General features: G+C 50.8%; 5 protein-coding genes across 5 annotated transcripts; 4 read left to right on the forward strand and 1 right to left on the reverse strand.

Moving 5' to 3' along the window:
• Positions 1-246: 246 nt before the first annotated feature.
• On the forward strand, positions 247-2,146 carry EI90DRAFT_2215591 (uncharacterized protein). Its single transcript, XM_039052698.1, has 10 exons — positions 247-369; positions 456-634; positions 710-745; positions 800-832; positions 888-921; positions 974-1,042; positions 1,106-1,175; positions 1,233-1,283; positions 1,345-1,457; positions 1,513-2,146. The coding sequence occupies exons 2-10, from the start codon at positions 569-571 to the stop codon at positions 1,935-1,937; spliced, it is 897 nt and encodes a 298-aa protein (XP_038911860.1). The 5' UTR covers positions 247-369; positions 456-568; the 3' UTR covers positions 1,938-2,146.
• A 4-nt stretch (positions 2,147-2,150) lies between these two features.
• On the forward strand, positions 2,151-3,557 carry EI90DRAFT_3074161 (uncharacterized protein). Its single transcript, XM_039061489.1, has one exon. The coding sequence runs from the start codon at positions 2,355-2,357 to the stop codon at positions 3,171-3,173; it is 819 nt and encodes a 272-aa protein (XP_038911861.1). The 5' UTR covers positions 2,151-2,354; the 3' UTR covers positions 3,174-3,557.
• A 918-nt stretch (positions 3,558-4,475) lies between these two features.
• EI90DRAFT_3074162 (uncharacterized protein) lies at positions 4,476-5,559 on the forward strand (the record flags this gene model as incomplete). Its single annotated transcript, XM_039061490.1, has 1 exon — positions 4,476-5,559. A coding segment is annotated over exon 1 (616 nt), but the record flags the coding sequence as incomplete, so codon positions are not given.
• Positions 5,560-11,783: 6,224 nt separating this feature from the next.
• On the forward strand, positions 11,784-12,941 carry EI90DRAFT_3146770 (Aldo/keto reductase; the record flags this gene model as incomplete). The annotated part of the gene is made up of 4 exons (XM_039065454.1): positions 11,784-12,111; positions 12,186-12,329; positions 12,389-12,706; positions 12,748-12,941. The coding sequence occupies 4 exons, from the start codon at positions 11,784-11,786 to the stop codon at positions 12,939-12,941; spliced, it is 984 nt and encodes a 327-aa protein (XP_038911863.1).
• A 424-nt stretch (positions 12,942-13,365) lies between these two features.
• On the reverse strand, positions 13,366-14,969 carry EI90DRAFT_3129387 (uncharacterized protein; the record flags this gene model as incomplete). Its single annotated transcript, XM_039064193.1, has 9 exons — positions 13,366-13,795; positions 13,856-13,866; positions 13,936-14,069; positions 14,129-14,156; positions 14,211-14,360; positions 14,437-14,517; positions 14,577-14,605; positions 14,661-14,830; positions 14,887-14,969. 9 exons carry the CDS (start codon positions 14,967-14,969, stop codon positions 13,366-13,368), a joined length of 1,116 nt encoding a protein of 371 aa, XP_038911864.1.
• Between the last annotated feature and the right edge of the window lie 3,739 nt (positions 14,970-18,708).

An 18,708-nucleotide genomic window follows, 5' to 3' on the forward strand; every position in this document is an offset into this window, starting at 1 on the left:
AACCGATTAGTCATTCCCACAGCTAATAATAGCTTAGCTGTACAACTTATTATGTATGCCAGTCGCAACGAAGTTGCGGATAAAGTTCGGAAAATTACCAGGGTTGAGTTTCAAGTTCAACCCATTGAATTGAACTGAATTGGCCTCGGCGTTGCGGAACGGGAGGAACCCATTCTCCGACAACCAGGGACAACCAGGCTCGTTCTCGTTCCAGAACGTGAAGACTTGACAGTGGAGTAGAATTTGGTTATTGCTTGCACAAAAGGGGGCAGGATTGGACTTATCTCTTGCTTATCTCCTTAGTATTTACTTTTCACTTTATCCCCGTGTATTTATCCCCCTGCCCTTGGCGCTTTCTAAAGTCTGCAGGTACGTTAAACATCCAACAACTGGAAGGTGGATTATTCCAGTGATGATCGCCCGCCACCAACGTAAAACGTGAACTTGGTCCCAAGGCACAACGAGGCTGAGCCAAAGGCTGTGTTGGGAATTTGAAATAATAAAGTCCCGAACACGCGCAGCGTTATAAGATGGCTCGATCTCCGTTTCTTCTTCCTTGAGTACTGCAATGGTTGCTCCACTGGTTCTGATCTTTCTTCTGGCAAAGTTAAGCTGGACGGTGCATGCTCAGTCGGTACGTTAACGAAGAAGTTTGCCTCCGCGCTTGTCAATCCCGTCGTCCGTTCGGTGACATGCTTCTTCTGTATAGACATCTGCGCGCTGTAACGTGTCAAACTTTCAATGGGTCCGACAACTTACTTGGAAAGCGTAGAAGACGAGCTGATGTGATTTTTGCTAGTCCTTCAATTCTCTTGCCCAAAGTCCTTGCCTGGTAGGTGCCAAACCAGAGATTGGCAAAAATGGCGCCTCTCTTATCTTCAACTCAGGTCGCAGCCTATCTTCAGAACACTTGTTCTCCTGGTGAGCTCTAACTTGAGACTGCGTGTTGCTTTCTTCATATGCCGCTCTCTAGGTTTCAGCGTCCCTTCCCTTGACTCCCTGGGTGTTCGGTTCTATCGTGAGCCATTGGTTAACAGTAAATGTGAGTGCAACTTCTAACGTAGAGCAGCAAAGGTTTACTAACCAGTACGATACGGATTATAAGGTGGATGCTCGAGCGTCGTTTACTCCCTCATGGCTGCGTGTGCGGGTTGTCAAAATGGAACGTGGTCTAGGTGTGTCCCGTGAAGCACTAGCGCAACATCTGAACCCTGAAGCCTCTTTGTATGCAGTCTATGGATCTGGCAGAGTAATTGTGGGGAAGATACCGACCCAGTCACAACGTTCGTACTTCTGATTCACTGTCCCTGAACTTCATTGAACACTTTGCTTGCTCAAAATTAGATATAGCGAACCGATCCCTGGTGGTACCAGGGTCCCTGGATGGGCTTATCTGAATCCCAATGGTGGTATCCTCGGCATTAGGGCTGAACTCAGCATCAGGGCTGAAGGCAACGGTTCGTGTCTGCTTAGCGACATTCCTGTCTCGATGCATTCATGACAAAACATCAGGCTCTTCTACGACAACGACAACGACCTCCTCGAGCACTTCAACATCCTCGAGTAGTTCGAGCAGTTCGAGCAGTTCAAGCAGTTCGAGCAGTTCGAGCAGTTCGAGCAGTTCAAGCAGTTCAAGCAGTTCAAGCAGTTCGAGTAGTTCGAGCAGTTCGAGCACCTCGAGCACTTCAACCACGTCGACCACGTCGAGCACCTCAAGCACATCAAGTACTGTGAGTAACACTCCCCATCCCACCACCTCTACCCCTGCTTCCGGCACGACCACTCCCATTTCCACTCCCACCTCCACTTCCACCCCTACTTCCACTCCCACCTCCACATTCACGTCTACATCCACAACCTCGTCCGCTCCTGCTTCAACTCAGGTATCCACCCCAACTCAAACCGGATACGTACCTACTGACTTCTCGCTATCTTAGATAACGACTTCATCCTCTCCAACTTCGCAAGTATCTTCAACTTCTCAGCTAACACCCACAAGCTCACCAGTGTCAACTTCCTCAAGATCACTAACAAGATCCTCCTCTGGATCAATTGTGACTAGTTCGTCATCCGGCTCGATTCCTACCTCGACAACGACAACGACAACGACCTCACTCCCAGCTTCCGCGATTTCCTCGATTTCCTCGATATCCTCGATATCCACCGCGAGTGTTGCATCAGTGAATATTTACAGATCCAAGGGTGTTACGTCATATACCACAACTAATTCTGGTGGTGTTCCTACGGTCGTTGTTGCCCCAGCCGGAAACTCTGGAGGGGGTGGAACTAATGTGGGTGCGATCGCTGGTGGAGTTGCCGGCGGTCTGGTAGGCCTTGCAGCTCTCGGATTCTTGATGTACAAATTCTTCCCTCGAGGACCTGACGTTCATGACCCGATTCCTGAGCCCGAAATGATTAGTTATGGCATCGGCGAAAGTACACCTCCCCCGCTAGGATCGACGTCGCCTTCATTTGGGGCTAACCCATCTTCTTTCGGTTCTCCCTACGCGTCTGGAGGGGAAGCAGGGTCTTCTGGCGCTGGTGGAGGCCCGGGGTACGCGCCGGATGGTACCACCGCTACAGTGGGCCCTCAAGCACCTTTTGGCAACTCTGGTGTACCAGCGCCTTTTGGTTCAGATGGTGGTGCGGCAGGCTATGCTTCTGGAGGGAATGCTGCGTATGGAGCTGGGGCTGGGAGTTCTGGGTATGGTGCTGGAGGTGTGAGTGCCGGGTATGGATCTGGAGTAGGGGGATCCGCAGGAGCAAGCGCCGGGTATGGACCTGGAGGGCTTGGCGGATCCGCGGGAGCAAGTGCAGGATATGGATCTGGTGCGAGCGCTGGAGTAGGGGGTGCACCGGCAGGCGTAGCGCCTCAAGGCTTCGGAGTTCCTTCAGCACCGTTTGCTGGTAATGCGGGTGCCGCCACTGGTTCGGGAGCTGGGATTCCTCAGTTGCCTTGGGGGGCTGTTGTTGGTGCCCCCTTAGGCGCTGGTGCCTCAGGAGTGGCATATGGCGCAGGTGGCCGGCGTCGAGGGCACAGGTACAATGAGAGTCAAACAGGGTTTCTGCCATCGCCCGAGCCACCAGAGTCCACAACCCAACCTCAGTCTGCGGAGTACTTTGGCAGCCAAACCCATTATTCTGGATCTGCTGATTACAATCCTTTCGAATAAATTCCGTGGCCTGCTTGAGTGATTTGATTTTTCTTCCCATTCCCGTCAGCTCGCCAGATTGATCTATAATATTCTCTCCTTTATCGTCTTGCTTTTATCACATAGCAATGATGGTTCCTACATGAGCTAAAAAATCGTTTGTCTTGCGTTTAGCTTTTTCATGATCTTCACGGTGCTCACGACTCAGGATGCGTTGTCCCTTAGTCCATCTATATCTATGTGACTGGATCTCTGCAATTAGCATGCGAACTGGCAGGGGGAACCGACTTCGTACATATTCACGAGGCGACTTGCTGCAAACAACGATGAGGCCACCAATCCATCTAGGTTGTTCAAAGAGGTACTGCTGATTCGTGGGGAGAAAGAAACCGGAATATGAGGTTCGACGTGAACGAAACGGTTCAAAAGAACAGGGATAAGGGTCGGAAGCGCGGCGAGTGACAAAAGTACGGAGATAAAGATAAAGGTACGCAAGACTTCAAGGGCCTCTTGCTTGGCGACGCTGGTGAAAAAGGTTTGTAGGCCCGCTATGAGTATATTCGTAGCAGGAATCACCAGGCAGGTCTCGCAACACCGCGTGGGGCGAATCGGCGCCTGCTTTCTCCCCATCTGAGTCAAGTGCGCGCCCCCGCCACCCGCAAATGAAAGCACCGCATCCCAGCGGCTTACTTTAGGGTGCCTATCTGGGGAAGTAAGCATACCTCAGCTGACGCCTTGCTGGTACCATTATCCGGATAATGAGGCATTGAAAGCTCGTGATCATGGCTATCTTGAAGTGCACAAAGCTGACACAAACAGAATCCTATAACACCTGTCTGGTTTTCGTGACGTGAGCGTTTGCTCATTCGGTGAATTTACTCCCAATGGCTGGTTTAATTATCTGGCATTCTGATGGGGTATGTATACAATCTGATCGGAAAGACACTGCGAAGCGACGGCCAGCTAGTCAATCCTTTCCGAGTTTTTATTACACTCCCGCACTGGCCGGCTAATCGTGCTAGCATCGGGATCTGGCTTCCATATTTACCACCATCCGAGCGGACGATCTTTTGCTCTGCAGTTGCAATCCAGGAGTATTTGGGTGTCGTGTTGCACATCGCTACCTACTTTCTGTCATTGCTCATGACCATTGCCATTGCGCCGAATATGCTCTCGATCCTATTAAGGTTCAGATACTTCTCCAATACCCCTTTATCCTTCACGTCCTTGTAACTCCCGTTACTGATTGTCTGACGGTACCGACGACAGCCTGAGCTGCCTCTACAGTATTCACGCCAATGTTGACAGTCACCCACAGTCACCCCATCTCGAAAAGAGAGGGAAAACGTCTAGTGAGATCGAAAAACAACAATACCACCCCCCATTCCCCCCAAACCGCTTCCCCTTCCCACGCACGATCTCCTAACCATGGATGATCAAGAAAAGTTTGACACAGGAGGGAAAGCAGGGCTCCAAAAGCCAGCTAACCCTGCTAACTTGAGACAGTCTAGCACGAAGCGAGATATGTACAACACGAACTCGAGCACGCCGCTCCAGCCGCACCAATTGCCACGTCGTGGTACCAAAACTACAGCAAGAGGACAAACAGGCTCAGCCAACAGTAGCCCCTGGGGCGAAGCGGCAGCGACTAGTACCCCAGAAATGCAACTACTCCGCGACAAATTCGCTGAACACCCTTATCCGATTGCGCCAGTCTCCGATCAACTGGATGTTACCAGCATCCCGATGTCATGGCCCAGCACCCCAGACATGGAACGACACGCTGTACCAATGGAAGACAGCACACACACCACAGATCCTCAACACTCCTCAGAAGCCGAACACCAAGAACGGTCCGACTCGGAGAACGAAGAGATGTGGATGGAAGACCCGACCCCCGAGGATGAGGAACACGACAGGAACTGGAAGCTTTTGGAAGATGCGTCCACGAGTATGAACGAGGTTACGGAGAGACTATCACTTGTCGGCCTTGCAGGCCTGTGGGAACAACTCCTCCCGACATACTCCCATTGGTTCGCAGGACTGCCCAAAGCCACATACAAAAGCCATGGTGAGAAGATGGTGGGAAAAGACCTAGAAAGCCGTCTGGCGGAGGCAGAAGCTAATGTCTCCAACCTCGCTTCAACTAACGCTTACCTATCCAATCGCTTGAAATCCTTAGAATCCAAGGTGTCCACGGCCCAAACCCAACCTCTGCCAGAGAGGGACCCGGATACCGTAGCGAAACCAATGGTGGCCCCGACCGAGTCTTGGGCGAGCGTAGCAGCAAAGAATCCACCGAAACCGCAACCCAGACAGGCAACAGCAAAGAAACAGACAGTGAAACCGCCAGACCAAGCCCACGAAACAGCCACACAGGGAACGGAACACAAACAGACGGCAGACCCCCACTGCCTAATCATCCGCATCAACCCTCCCCTGCAACCAGACCAACGCCCAAATGGCATCGAGATCCGTAAGAAGATCAATGACATGCTAGAGAAAAAGAATCTCCCGCACTACCTCAGGGTGATGGCAGTGGGATACTCGGTAGCAGGGAACATCAAGGTTACGACGGCCCCAACCTGCAAGGCGTCCGACCTACAGGACTACGGGAACGACATTGCGGCCACCATCACAGACAACGAGGTTCTCTCAACCCTACCAGACATGGAACACTACCGCGTGAAAATCAATAAAATACCCACCCACTGCGGCAATGACCCACTCCCGATCAACTTGATCCATGAAGAGCTAATGACGTACTGCCCACCTTACGGGGAACTGAAGCAGTGGTGCCCACCCAAATGGCTGGGCTCAGATGCCACCATTTACGCTAAGAATTTTGCGTCCATTGTACTGGACTTGACTAACAAAAAAGACAGAGATACACTCTTCCAACTCAGGACAGTGTACTTATTTAACTACAGATGCACCATTACACCGTATGAAGATCGTGCTCAAGTCTTCGCATGCAGCAAATGCGGCATGTACTCCCACCGCACGGCCAACTGCGCACAGCCACGGTGCTTAAAGTGCGGGGCAAAGGACCACAACACTGATGACCACCAAGCAGATGTGCAACCTCGCTGCATAAATTGCAAAGAGGCACACATAAGCACCTTCAAAGAATGCAAGATAAGGAGAAACAAAATGGGCCTCAAACCCATCCCGAAGAAGACCGCGCAGCCACCTAGCAACCCCCAGCCACAAACTGCACAGCCGAAGGCTGGCAACAAAAAGAGAAACAAAGGCAAAGGGAAGGAAGAGGCAACCAATCAATCAGAGGTAGCAAGCGTAGACATCGGCCTATCGGGCGACGATGTAAGCCGCATCCTAGAACAGAACCGGTCTCCGGAAGCCCAAAGGGCATCCACTGCTAAGCTTGTCCACACACGGTCAAAGACAAAAATTGTCAAACAGACCAATCAACCCAACCTGTCAACCGCGGAAAGCGGGGAAAAAATGGACATTGAAATGACAAGCCCTCACCTCACCTCCCCCAATGAAGTGCACACCCAAAATAGCAGCCCAACTCTCGATATGCAGCTTGAACGTGAATCGGTCCAATGCGGCGACACAAGCGGCAATGCATATCATTTCCAAACGAAAGAACCCAAAGCCAGACATATTACTCATACAAGAACCGTGGTGGGAGAAGATCAACAGCACATACGCATCAGCCACCCTAAAGGGGTGGCAAGCAATCCTCCCCAAACTACCTATCGCTGAAGGTGAACGACCAAGATGCATGGCCTACACCCGCCAGAATGCACAAATAGAGCTGACACTAAGGAACGACTTAGCATCAGATCTAGACTTCATGATCTTGGAAGTCAAAAGAGAAGGAGCGGAACACGCACCGATCAGACTAATTAATATCTATAATCAGAAAACCCTCACCGACCCCCAAAGCAGGGAATACACAGCGGACAGACTGGTTAACACCAGGCTGGATGTGGATGTCCCAACGGTCATAACAGGCGACTGGAACATGCGACATCCAACCTGGGATGATCAGGTCGAAGCCCCGTGCAACCGCACAACAGAGACCCTAGAATGGCTCGAAGGGAAAACATTTTCCATCTGTAACGAACCCTTCGTCCCAACCCGGGAGGACAACATGGGACACTCATCAGTTATTGACTTAACCTTTGCCAATGCAGCAGCACTCGGAGCAGGCGTCCTAACGGGACACCACGTAGATATGGAAATCGGCAGTCTGTCGGACCACCATGCCCTCTCCTTCCAGCTAGGCTCCCCCAGGGAAGAAGTAGACAACCTGTGTGAGGAAAAACTCAACTGGAAACATGCGTCGGAGGACAAATTTACAGAGGCCCTGAAAGCAACCATTGAAAACAACAAACCGGCCCACGACAATTTGGTGTACGAACTCCTCAATGAACGCCGCATTACAGCTACTTCAGAAGAACTCGACAAAGCAACAGAAACCTTGCACAGGTACCTAGAAAAAGCAGCAAACGACTCAGTTCCAGTGAGACGGCCAAGTAAAGCAGCGAAACCATGGTGGACGGAAGACCTTTCAAAAGCATATCGGGAACTCCGCGAAGCCAAGGAAATGCTGAAAGACTGGACCAGAGATTTGCACCGACCCTCAACATTCCTGGCAGGCCGCATAAAAGACCTCAAGAGGGAGGTCCTCATGCGCATCAGAAAGGCCAAATGGGAATACTTCCGCAACATCACGGAAAAGGCAAACCCACACAACCTCTGGGACATAAGGAAGTGGACCAAATGCCACAGGACTTATATATCGCCACCTATAAAGCGCAGTGACAACCTAGAGCCAGCCATTAGCCATATAGACAAATGCCAAACCTTACGGGAGAACCTCCTCCCAGAACTCCCGAGACTCGCCAACTCTCCGCCAATTTCTCTAGACCCATGCAACGATGACATAGAATATGTCAGCGTGACGAAACGTGAAGTCCGAGATGCCATTTTCACAGCCGCTCAACTGAATGCCCCAGGGATCTCCGGACTTACGGGGCGTGCTTGGCAGTGGGCCTGGAAGACCCTTGGGGACGAGATATTCCACCTCCTCAGGCTATGTGCAGACTCAGGCTACCACCCGAAATTATGGCGCACATCCATCGCAGTGGCCTTGCAGAAACCAAACAGGGACTACTCCCTCCCCAGATCATATCGATTGATTCAACTACTAGAAGTCTCGGGGAAAGCTCTCGAACGGATCCAAGCCCGTAGGCTAGCTTACTTGGCAGCAAGACACCGCCTATTCCCCAGCACGCAGTATGGCGGAATTCCCGGCAAGTCAGCCCAAGATGCCCTCCTTACCATCGTGCACGACATCGAGGCAGCATGGAACCACAAGAGGGTAGTCTCCATGCTCACCTTTGACATCACCGGCTTTTTCGACAATATCCCCCACTCTCACCTAATTAGCACGCTAAGAGCCTACCACATCCCGCTCCCCACAGTAAAATGGGTCCTCAGTTTCCTCAAGGACAGAGAAGCGGCAATCTGCCTAGATGGAAAACGAGATCAACTAAGGCCCATTTTCACTGGCGTCCCACAAGGCTCATGTGTCTCTCCTATTCTGGCAGCATACTTCACGTCCCCGCTGGCGAAAGCCGTGGAAGGAGTCCAAACCAGGATTGCACAGAACACAGAGCTAAGCACGAAATTTAACAACGGCCTAATTTCCCCCATGCCCCTCACTCTCTATGTAGACGACGGATCCATATCAGCATCAGCGCCATCCAGAGAAGAATCCACTGAAGTCATTAAGGCCGCTTTCCAGATAGTCCACGAGTGGCTCAGGGAAAGAGGCCTGAAGACCGATCCAGTTAAAAACGAACTCATGCACTTCACCCAAACCAGAACAGGCAGAAACGCCGGGCCCGGCCCATCCATCACCATCCCCTCACACATAAACGACGCCGATAAAACAGTCAACCCATCCAGCCTGATGAGATATCTAGGCATATGGTTCGACCCGCAACTCAAGTTCACGGAGCACATCAAGAGGATCACCTCCAAAGCGGCATCCGCGGCCCAAGCCCTTCGTATGCTGGGCAACTCAGAGAGAGGTCTTCACCAGACTCATGTCCGGCGCCTCTATCTGGGAGCGATACTGCCTATCGCACTTTACGGTCTACCAATATATTGGCGCAAGAAATCTAAAATGATCATTAAACATCTTTCTATACTACAGAACAAATGCTTGCGCATGATTACAGGAGCATTTCGTACAACCAACACACAGGCAATGGAAATCGAAGCATCGATCCCACCTATCGACTTACTCCTCGAATACCGACTAAAGATGGAGGCAACACACCTGGCCCGACTCCCAGATGACCACCCAGTCACCAACCGCCTCTACCCGTGGCAGAGAAGATTAACAACACCATTCACCGTACCACCACTACCGGTATTCAACCCCCACAGAAGATATCGAATAGACCCAAGGGACACCTTTTCAACGTGCATCACTCGCATCGCGGACCATATAATCCACGGCACAGAGAGGATCCGCCCACACAGCGAAGCCCCATGGCATATCTCGGAATTCGATATCGAAGACCGTATTCAGATTTACCTACCAGAGAACGTCGCAGGCGAATCCGCCAAAGAGACATGGACAGACGACCACCTGGAATTCATGACGGAACACGAGGACAATCCAGATTTCCTCTTCGTGTACTCCGACGGATCCAAGTTCACAGAAGAAGGGCAGAGATACACGGGATTTGGAGTAGTGGGCTACTCAGCAGGAGAAACAGTATTCGAGAGGAATGGTTCTATGGGCGGCTACATAGAAGCCTTCGACACAGAAATGATGGGGCTGAGGACAGCGGCGGAAGAGACACGTCGCTTCATCGAAAACGACCTGAACACCCACAAGCCGTCAAACATAGTATTTTACTCAGACAACACGAGCGCGATCGGCCGCATCTTCCAAGGGAAACCCGGAAAAGCCCAAGAGCACACCCGGACCTTTAGGAAGACAGTGTGCAGGCTCTTGGACGACAGAGACGACCTCAAGGTCGCGATAAGCTGGTGCCCCGGCCACAGTGGTATCAAGGGCAACGAACGCGCAGACGAGCTGGCCAAAGAGGGAGCTCGCCTCAGCCCGGACAGACCCCGCTACCACTCATTATCCTTTGTAGAAAGCTTGCATAAACAGGAGATGGAAGAAGATTGGAAGGAACGCTGGGCAAGCACGCCCACCCCGATCCGATCAGGATTCCACACAGCAAACCAGATCCCCCCATCGATCAAACCCACCACCAGGTTCAAATCGCTGGACCGAAAAACCTTCAGCAGGCTGGTACAGTTCCGCACCGGCCACGCACACCTGGGCGAATACTACCACCGGTTCGGTATTCACACAGAGAGTAGAGAGTGCACATGTGGAGCAGCTAACCAGACGAGAGAGCACATCCTTCAGGTATGCCCACAGTTTAAGAAACATAGACACGTACTGGGCCGGGGCCGTCAGAACAGGTTTTCGACCCTTATGGGGAAGCCCAAAGGCATTCTTAGACTAGCAGACTTCATCAAGAAGTCGCGGGCCATCGACAAAAAGAACGGACAGAGAATGACTCCGAACGGGGGAACAGGAAACAGGAGTACCCAACCAGTAACCCCCCGTAGGGAGAGAGGAGTGACATAGACATCACTACACCCCCACGCATACCCAGATAAGACTTAAACCCAGACATCACAACCCAGAGGACCCCGTCACCCCGACCACACCAACCAGACAACCCTACCTTGTATTGACGAGCCCCTCATGTACATTCAGATGCAATTATTAGTCGGGCTAGCCGCACTGCCACGTACAAACGCGGCCGCGGGGTAACAAAATAGAGTACAACAACAACAACAACCCACAGTCACCCACCGGCAATTCTGACGAGCTGAAAAAGATCGACGATGATTTCTATCGCCTCAGGTAGTTCCGTGGCGCCAAGCAGTGAAAGCGGACAGGATCGACGCGGCAGAGATCAGTGATAGACTGGAGGAGAGGCTATACACACGTATACGTTCCTGGGCATTCATATCAGTGACATCATCAGTTGCGCTGAGCTCATATAAGAGAAGCTCGATACGAGTGAAGCTGTGAGGGACTGGCTCACAAAGGTGGGGGCGTGGAATCGAGGTTGTATGCTAAATGGTTAGCCCTGCCATTTATCTTCCTGCTTTTCGGACGTGGGAACAGATGGCTACAATAACACGCCGGTTGAATATATATATACACACCCGACACATCTCGCGATCCCACGCTCGGCGCGCCTGACCGTGGTCACCTGGGTGCAATGACCCATCGGCAGGACAGGAAGGAACCATCGGCACAATGCGCTCGATCAACCACGATCCAGGTACCTCCGATCAATCTTTCTCGGTCTAGAAGAAACAATCTGACTGGCCAAGGTGAGTTTGATAATTGGTTGCATCGTACCTCTCGGTCACAGGGCATGTGCCCGCGAGGTCATAGCGTTGTATTTAAAATATCACGTTTACGCAGACTGCAGCATGACCGCCACGGCCTCTTAAAGAGCGTCTAATCTCCCATATAAATAGCACCTCCCGGCTTCTCGTTTCCTTTTCCCTCCATCTTTGCTATCTTTTCCTCCTCGAGTGATGGGTCCAAGTATCACGACCACTATCAAATTGCCTAACGCCACCACACCCGGTGCGACGATCCCCGCCATCGGCCTCGGCACTTGGCAGTCGCCCGCCGAGCAAGTGACCGATGCCGTGGCTTACGCATTGTCTGAGGCCGGTTATCTCCACATCGATTGCGCGCTTGCGTACGAGAACGAGAAAGCAGTCAAGGAGGGCCTAAAAAAGAGTGGCGTGAAACGCGAGGATATCTTCATCACCAGTAAAGTCTGGAGCACTTACCTCGAGAGGGTCGAGGAATGTGTAGACAAAATCTTGGAGAATTTGGGTATTGATTACATCGATTGTGAGTCCTTCGATGCCGAGTGGCGTTACGCCACTTCCATGCCCCGGTGACCTCTTATTACATTGCATCCCTAGTGCTTTTGATCCACTGGCCGATTGCGTTGAACCCTAATGGGAACCATCCATTGTTCCCGACAACACCAGATGGAAAATTCGACATTGATCACAACCATGACCTTAGCAAGACTTGGAAGGCTTTCGAGGATGTGCAGAAGAAAGGTGAGAGCTGGTCCTTGCTCGTGCCCAAGAAGACTGTCTCATCGATTCAACATCGAAAGGCAAAACGAAACATATCGGGGTGTCTAATTTTTCGGAATACACTCTCCTCAAGATTCTCCCTACCGCCACAATCAAACCCGCCGTCAACCAAATTGAACTTCATCCTTACCTTCCTCAGTGGAAGTTGCTCAAGTACCTGGAGTCAGAAGGCATCGTCCCACAAGCATACTCCCCACTCGGTTCCACAAACAGTCCGATTTTGAAGGACGACGTAATTGTCGAGCTTGCACAGAAATACGGTGCCGAGCCTGCTCAGATCGTTATCGGGTGGTTTGGTAGGTCCCAATCCCATTTTGTCCCCTCTTTCACAAAGTCCAGTCAAGAGACCTCCACTCACAACAATGCTTTCTTCAAATAGTGGCTAAGAATATCATCGTGCTTCCCAAATCCGTTACACCCTCACGTATCCTCACCAATTCGAAACCTGCCAATCTTTCCGCTGAGGATATCGCCAAGATCGATGCGCTTTCCGACAACCCGGAGAAGGCGAAACGCTTCATCAAACCTCCTTGGGGAGTTAAGGTTGGCTTTGAGGATTGGGATTTGGCCTGAGACTCCTCACTCGGAAGGGGTTGTCAGGGCGTCCGGGTCTGAAATACTTTTCTGGTGTTTGTTTCGAGCCTTGAGCAATTCGTCGATATGAAACAATGTACCAATACGATGTTTCCAAGTGATGTGGCCAAAGCGAGTCTCAGCATCAAGACTAACTCCAATTGGACAGAGACACTCTGCATTGGAGGCTACATCGCAAAAATAGCAGCCGAAAGATAAAGAACAGATGGCGAAATGTCTTGAACGAGCCGGGACAAGCAGGAAAACGGGCGATAACGGTATAGAATGGTATGCCAGGCTTGTATCCAGCTATTCTATTTATCCTTCCAGGGGGACATGGAAAGTCCAGAAATGCAAACAGTGGCGATCAAGCACAAAGACAAGGGGAGAAGATTGCTAAATAAATAGCAGGAACGATATCTCTTCACAAGAGAGCAAGCGATGCGCCGAATAGCATGCAAGTGCTAATCAAGGTACCCCAGCCAAACATCACCGCCAAACGAGCTGGCGCATCTCCCGCCTTGCTCGTCGAAGTTGGGCGAGCAGAAGAGCCAGTAGAACCAGTGCTCGTCACAGATGGCTTAGTCGTGATCGTGTTGGTATTTGAACTGGTGGTACTGAGTCCGCCCGAGCTGGGAGAAGGTGACGGATTGTTGCTGGTGTTCAGTGACGCGAAGTAGGTACAGGAGGATGAAGCACCAGCTGGGTGAGCAAGGGGTGTGGTTGGTTGTCCTTGGTGGAAGGTGGACGTAGTGCCATTGGCAACATAAAGACCCATGGGTTCAGTGGAATCACCATGGCATGACGAGAAACCATCACTGTAATTTCCGGGCATGTTCCATAAGCAACCCATCCTGCCATACAAAGTTGGTTTAAAAAGATTCATGGTCAGTTCGGTCAATGGAAAAGCTTACACATCGTAGATCTGTTACCGGGTGCCAGAATGGGTGATCAACACGCGACAACGGTAAAAGAGAGTCCGTGGGAAACTGACATGTTCACAATACTGAGTCGAACCTGGCTGATCAATGCAAATTCGTGCACAGAACGTGTTATAGCTTATAAATTCTATCCACTCGTGGTATTGCCGCATCACGCCCTTATTAGCACTTCCAAAGAAGAGGCCACCTTTGACAATGAACAGCTCAAATGTCTCTGTAGGAAGCTAACGTCCATAGAGTACATACCAATTGGGTTACCAAGGCCATCGGAACCCTAGATTAGTGATGTGAGAATTCGGAACTTGGCGAGAAATCGAAAGGCAAGCACATGAGGATCAAGTTCTCCACCCTCGTCACCATCGGGGATGTTCATAGACGTGAGCCTTCCGACACCGGTAATCTGGACGTAATTTGGTGTGATGACGAAATGAGCACCAGTCACTGTATCTTTCGGGATGAGCCGCGTTCCATATCCACTCTGCACAGAGATAGCGCCGCCGTCCGTCAGGATCGAAGCATTATCGATAGACTTGTAGAGCCGTGCCTCTGCCTACCTTCAAGCACCAAGACACGACAAAACGTTCCGTGTTTCCAATGGAGGAATTCCCAAAAGAAGATGTGTTGGAAGGTGGAGCCTGATCCAAAGCGGTGCCATGGCATGAAATTCCGTTGTAAGGTCAGGTTACAAACTCACCCAGACACAAAAATCATTCCAAGCATTGACTGTTCACAGACAAGATTAGATGTGTGATACGACGCGCGCTGTGGAAGAACCCACGATAACTGTCTTGGCACAAACTATCCTGCGAGCTGCTGTTCCCACACTGTAGCGATATAAGCGAAAAACCTCCAGAAAGTAATGGGAAGGTTTTACGAACGTTGTTGTAACCCAATTGACCCTGCTCCGTCTTATTGGGGACGTTCGTAGGAAGATATGTCGCCGTGTAACTGATTGGAGAAATGAGCCCGATTCAAAAGAGCTTATCAGTATCGAAGCAACGCACGAGGGAACTGGTGCGGTAAAATTCTGCGCCGATACGAGCGTTAGACCGCACAGGACGACAAGGACGCTCTGCTTGGGAACCATTGCCAGCTGCCAAAGATGGACAATGCACGGTACAGTACACAAGGGGACTAGTTGGAGAACCACCGAAAGTCAAGGCAAGGCAAGGGGGGAAAAGCACAGAGCGATAAATTGGGTATCTCCATAATGATTCCGCGGTCATGCTCAGTTATCTAGGGGGAGGTTTTTCTCAGCAGGGTGGTCACGGGTGACGGGAAGACGCGGAATTTTTTGCAAATCAACAGACCAATGATTACATAGTGTGATCGCCCCTGCCAGCAAGTTGAAAAAGGACTGTCATGTCAGCTCAGCCCAGCGTGGGAAATTGGAGGCCATGCATGAACTTGCCGCATCACTCCCTTCTTTATATGTTCCACCGTGCATGCCATCGCCAACAAAGTGAGGGTGGGTTGAACAAGCGCTAGTCAGCTTTGATCGTCATGACCCGATAAATCGCCCATTGTTGTTATGTGGCGCACGGCGGGGATGCTCGAGCGGGGGAAAGATCTCTCTAGACATAACATTGTCACCGCGCAGCGGTATAAGTAGCCAAGGTAATAACAAGATATCAGACAAAAGTGATAAAGAAATAAGATGAGAAGACCAACAGTGCATATAGTATGATATCAATAACTGATATGAGCGCTCATGATATGCGTTCCAGCGCGTCGTCATGGCTTGCTCAGACAGCCAGCAGGATCCATAAGAGAATCGCGTGCCATTGACAAACGTAACCCCCCGCAGACGCACGCAGACCGAGAAACAGGAGCAGCCAAGTGCGGATCACACCCGGTATAGGTTGAAAGCACCAACGTAGCTCTAGCATTCTCCCATGTACGCATAACACAGAAACCCACCCCGACAACACCACCCAGAGCTAGAGGACTCCGTCAACCCGACCATACCACCTTATCACGGATAGTCAATCCCCTTATGCAACAACGGGGGGAAACAGTCCTCAGTTATTCGTTGGCAGGCTGACGCTTATATGCGGCGGTTAATTCCCCCCTGGATTCAGGTTCTCCCAACCCGGCGCTCTAACTCATGCCCATGTCGAATCCAAGCCTTATACCGTACCAACAGCCCGGCGATCCACAAGAACGAGGCCGGCGAAATCAAAGCCCCGTACTCCAAGGCACGGATGCTACCAGAAAGTCGTTGTTGCATCGACACCCCCCACATCGATAGAGGCCGGAAACACCGGGCCTGAACATTCTATAGAAGAGAAGATAAGAACTCGCGGTGGCGTCGGGGTGACAATGGAGGAAAGTGCCTGCGCGCGTAGGAAGAAAGGGGAAAAGGGGGAAAAAAAGAAAAAAGGCAACCTAGGTTGGTTGATGGGAAAGCCCCTTTGTGGCGGAGAGGGGCACGCGCACGCTTTGAGCAGATACGCACTGAACTTCCGCAACTCCTTCACACCGCATTTCTATGGGGGTGAGGGGGTACCATCCGAGTCGCCACAAAGCGAGGCGAGTGATTTTTTATTATCAGACAAAGCGCAAAACACTTTTTTTTTTTCCAATACATAATGAGCTATGTGGACCCCAATAATATATATCATGGATATTTATCAACACAGTTTATTATTTCGAGTGGAAGGGCACGTACAAAGTGGGTGCATAACCAACCACTTGAAGACCAGCCAAATCGATCGTATAAACTACTTACATGCAAGTCGAATTGAATTCATCGATTTTTTTTTTTCAAGCAAAGTTTCGAGTCCGTGGTAACTAGTCACGCCGGTTTTGATTACATACCGTCGGCGGCCCCCCCCCTCATCTCATTCGATCTTGAGACTAGCTATAGCTCGAGCTGGATAAGGAACTGACAGGACCTGCTAATGAAAGCCGCACTTGGGGGCGAGGGGGGGGGGCCGAGATCAAAGTTCGCTAGCAAGGCCTCGACGCCACTCAGCTTTAAGTCCATGCAAGGCTCCTTGGAAGTTGAACTGGAAAGTTTGGAACAACCGTGTTTGACACATCATGGAGGCCCGGTTGGCCGTGAAGGTGAGCACAGGAGATGGTCTTTGCCTGACCTCGTTCGAGCAGTTGGTACCTGCAATTGAAGGTCGTGGTCGAAACAAAAAAAAAAACACACACACAAGATGAGATGGGTCGGGAATGTGGTTACGTACCGATTCGTTGCATGAATTACTACTACCTTGGTGTAGATCCAGAGTTAAAAAGTAATGGACACGCATGATGTTTGGGTAACCGTTGATCCTCCATGTCTGCATTTATCCCCATCTCTTTGATATCCGTGCTTTTCAGTGTCGCAGGCGGCCAAAAAAAAAAAAAAACATGTCCGATTCGATATCTAAAAGAGGCGAGGGTTAGTAACTTGTTATGCTGCTAATATTCGGTTTGCGACCGACAAAGCCGTTGCATGTTTCCATTCGCAATGAATCGGGGGGTAGGGGCGGCAAGCAATACGAAAAAAAGCGTCGATAGAGGGCTGAGGGAGCCAGCATACTTGGAGAGACATCTACTCCTTCTCTGTCTTGCTTTTTTTTTTTTTTACAATTTCCATGAAAATCGATTAATCGATCGATCGTTCTTCTGCTGTGCCAGAATCCCACACTGAGCTGTTCGATCCATCATTCATTCATGACAGTGTTGGTTGTAGGCGCAACGCAGGCCATCTAAGATTAATCGCCATCTTGAAGGTAAAGGTTGCTGAGGATTGCGGAGAGCTGTTACATGACGGCACCCCTATTTGGGGGGGGGTTCGCAATTCATCGAGAGCGCGCCTTCTAACACACTGAAGGGAGGTGCATGCATGGGAGCCACTGGAGAATTCGGACCCAGGGAAGAAGGGGGGGTTTCCCAAGCTAGGTCGGGGAAAGGTATGGGGCAAGTGTGTAGTATCCTACCTATGCTCAGAAGGAAACGGTGGAAAGAAGCGCGCATGCGCGCGTGTTCGGTTGGATGGGGAGTTGTCACGGAACAAAGCACCAGCCCCAAGCAGTTTTCTCATGCACGATCGATCGCGAATTAAACCACAACTAGCACTAGTGCAAAGCGCGCATTCCGACCGATCAGCAGTACTGATGGATAACACGACTAGTAAGTACACCATGCCCGTATATGCTGACTGTGACTTCAAAAAAAAAAAAACAGCGCCGTTGCATGTGGGTTTTGTCTGATGGCCTTCCCTCGTTCTTTTGCCCCGACCCCGGCGCTCTTTTTACTAAGCCAGTGGCTTTTATGAAAACTATGACACGGCCGCCGCACTTGAGCAAAAAGCTCGTCACGAGGGATGGATATGTATTGAGCGCGGCGCCGGACGTTGATTTGCCGGAGACAGAATTTGAGTAAACACATGACGGTGATTGCCGCCCCTCCCCCCCAAGCCACGTTAGGGTCATAACGATTGGTACGGCTAATTATGTAAGCTTCAGAGCCGGACGGTGGTCTCGGCTTCCGATTTAGTAGTGAGAAGCATTGGCTGCGGGATCATTACATATGTAATTTCCATGTGCAAAGAGAGGCAAAAGCGGGGGGCCATGACTCATTTACCTCAATCAGGCCATCATCAACTCGGCAACACCGGCCAACTAATGCCCGACGACGGATCCAGTTTTCGGGCGCGGGCCCTAGTGGAACACGAAGGCCTCTCTTGTAAGACGGAAATTATCCATGTATACGTGTTGGGCAATAAAACAACGGACTTTGGGGTCCAAGTGTGCAAAACCAGAAAGATGACATATAATCGAACCAACAGCTTATGGCTACCGTGCATCATAATATGTACAGGGGTATCA

This window comes from Cantharellus anzutake (genome assembly GCF_015039405.1).
Source record: "Cantharellus anzutake strain C23 chromosome Unknown EI90scaffold_57, whole genome shotgun sequence".
Classification (NCBI taxonomy): Eukaryota; Fungi; Basidiomycota; class Agaricomycetes; order Cantharellales; family Hydnaceae; genus Cantharellus; species Cantharellus anzutake.

Coding starts and splice junctions, on each gene's coding strand:
- EI90DRAFT_2215591 (XM_039052698.1), top strand. CDS start 569: ATGGTTGCTCCACTGGTTCTGATCTTTCTTCTGGCAAAGTTAAGCTGG. Junction 635..709: donor GGACGGTGCATGCTCAGTCG/GTACGTTAACGA, acceptor TCTTCTGTATAG/ACATCTGCGCGCTGTAACGT. Junction 833..887: donor TTGCCCAAAGTCCTTGCCTG/GTAGGTGCCAAA, acceptor TCTTCAACTCAG/GTCGCAGCCTATCTTCAGAA.
- EI90DRAFT_3074161 (XM_039061489.1), top strand. CDS start 2,355: ATGTACAAATTCTTCCCTCGAGGACCTGACGTTCATGACCCGATTCCT.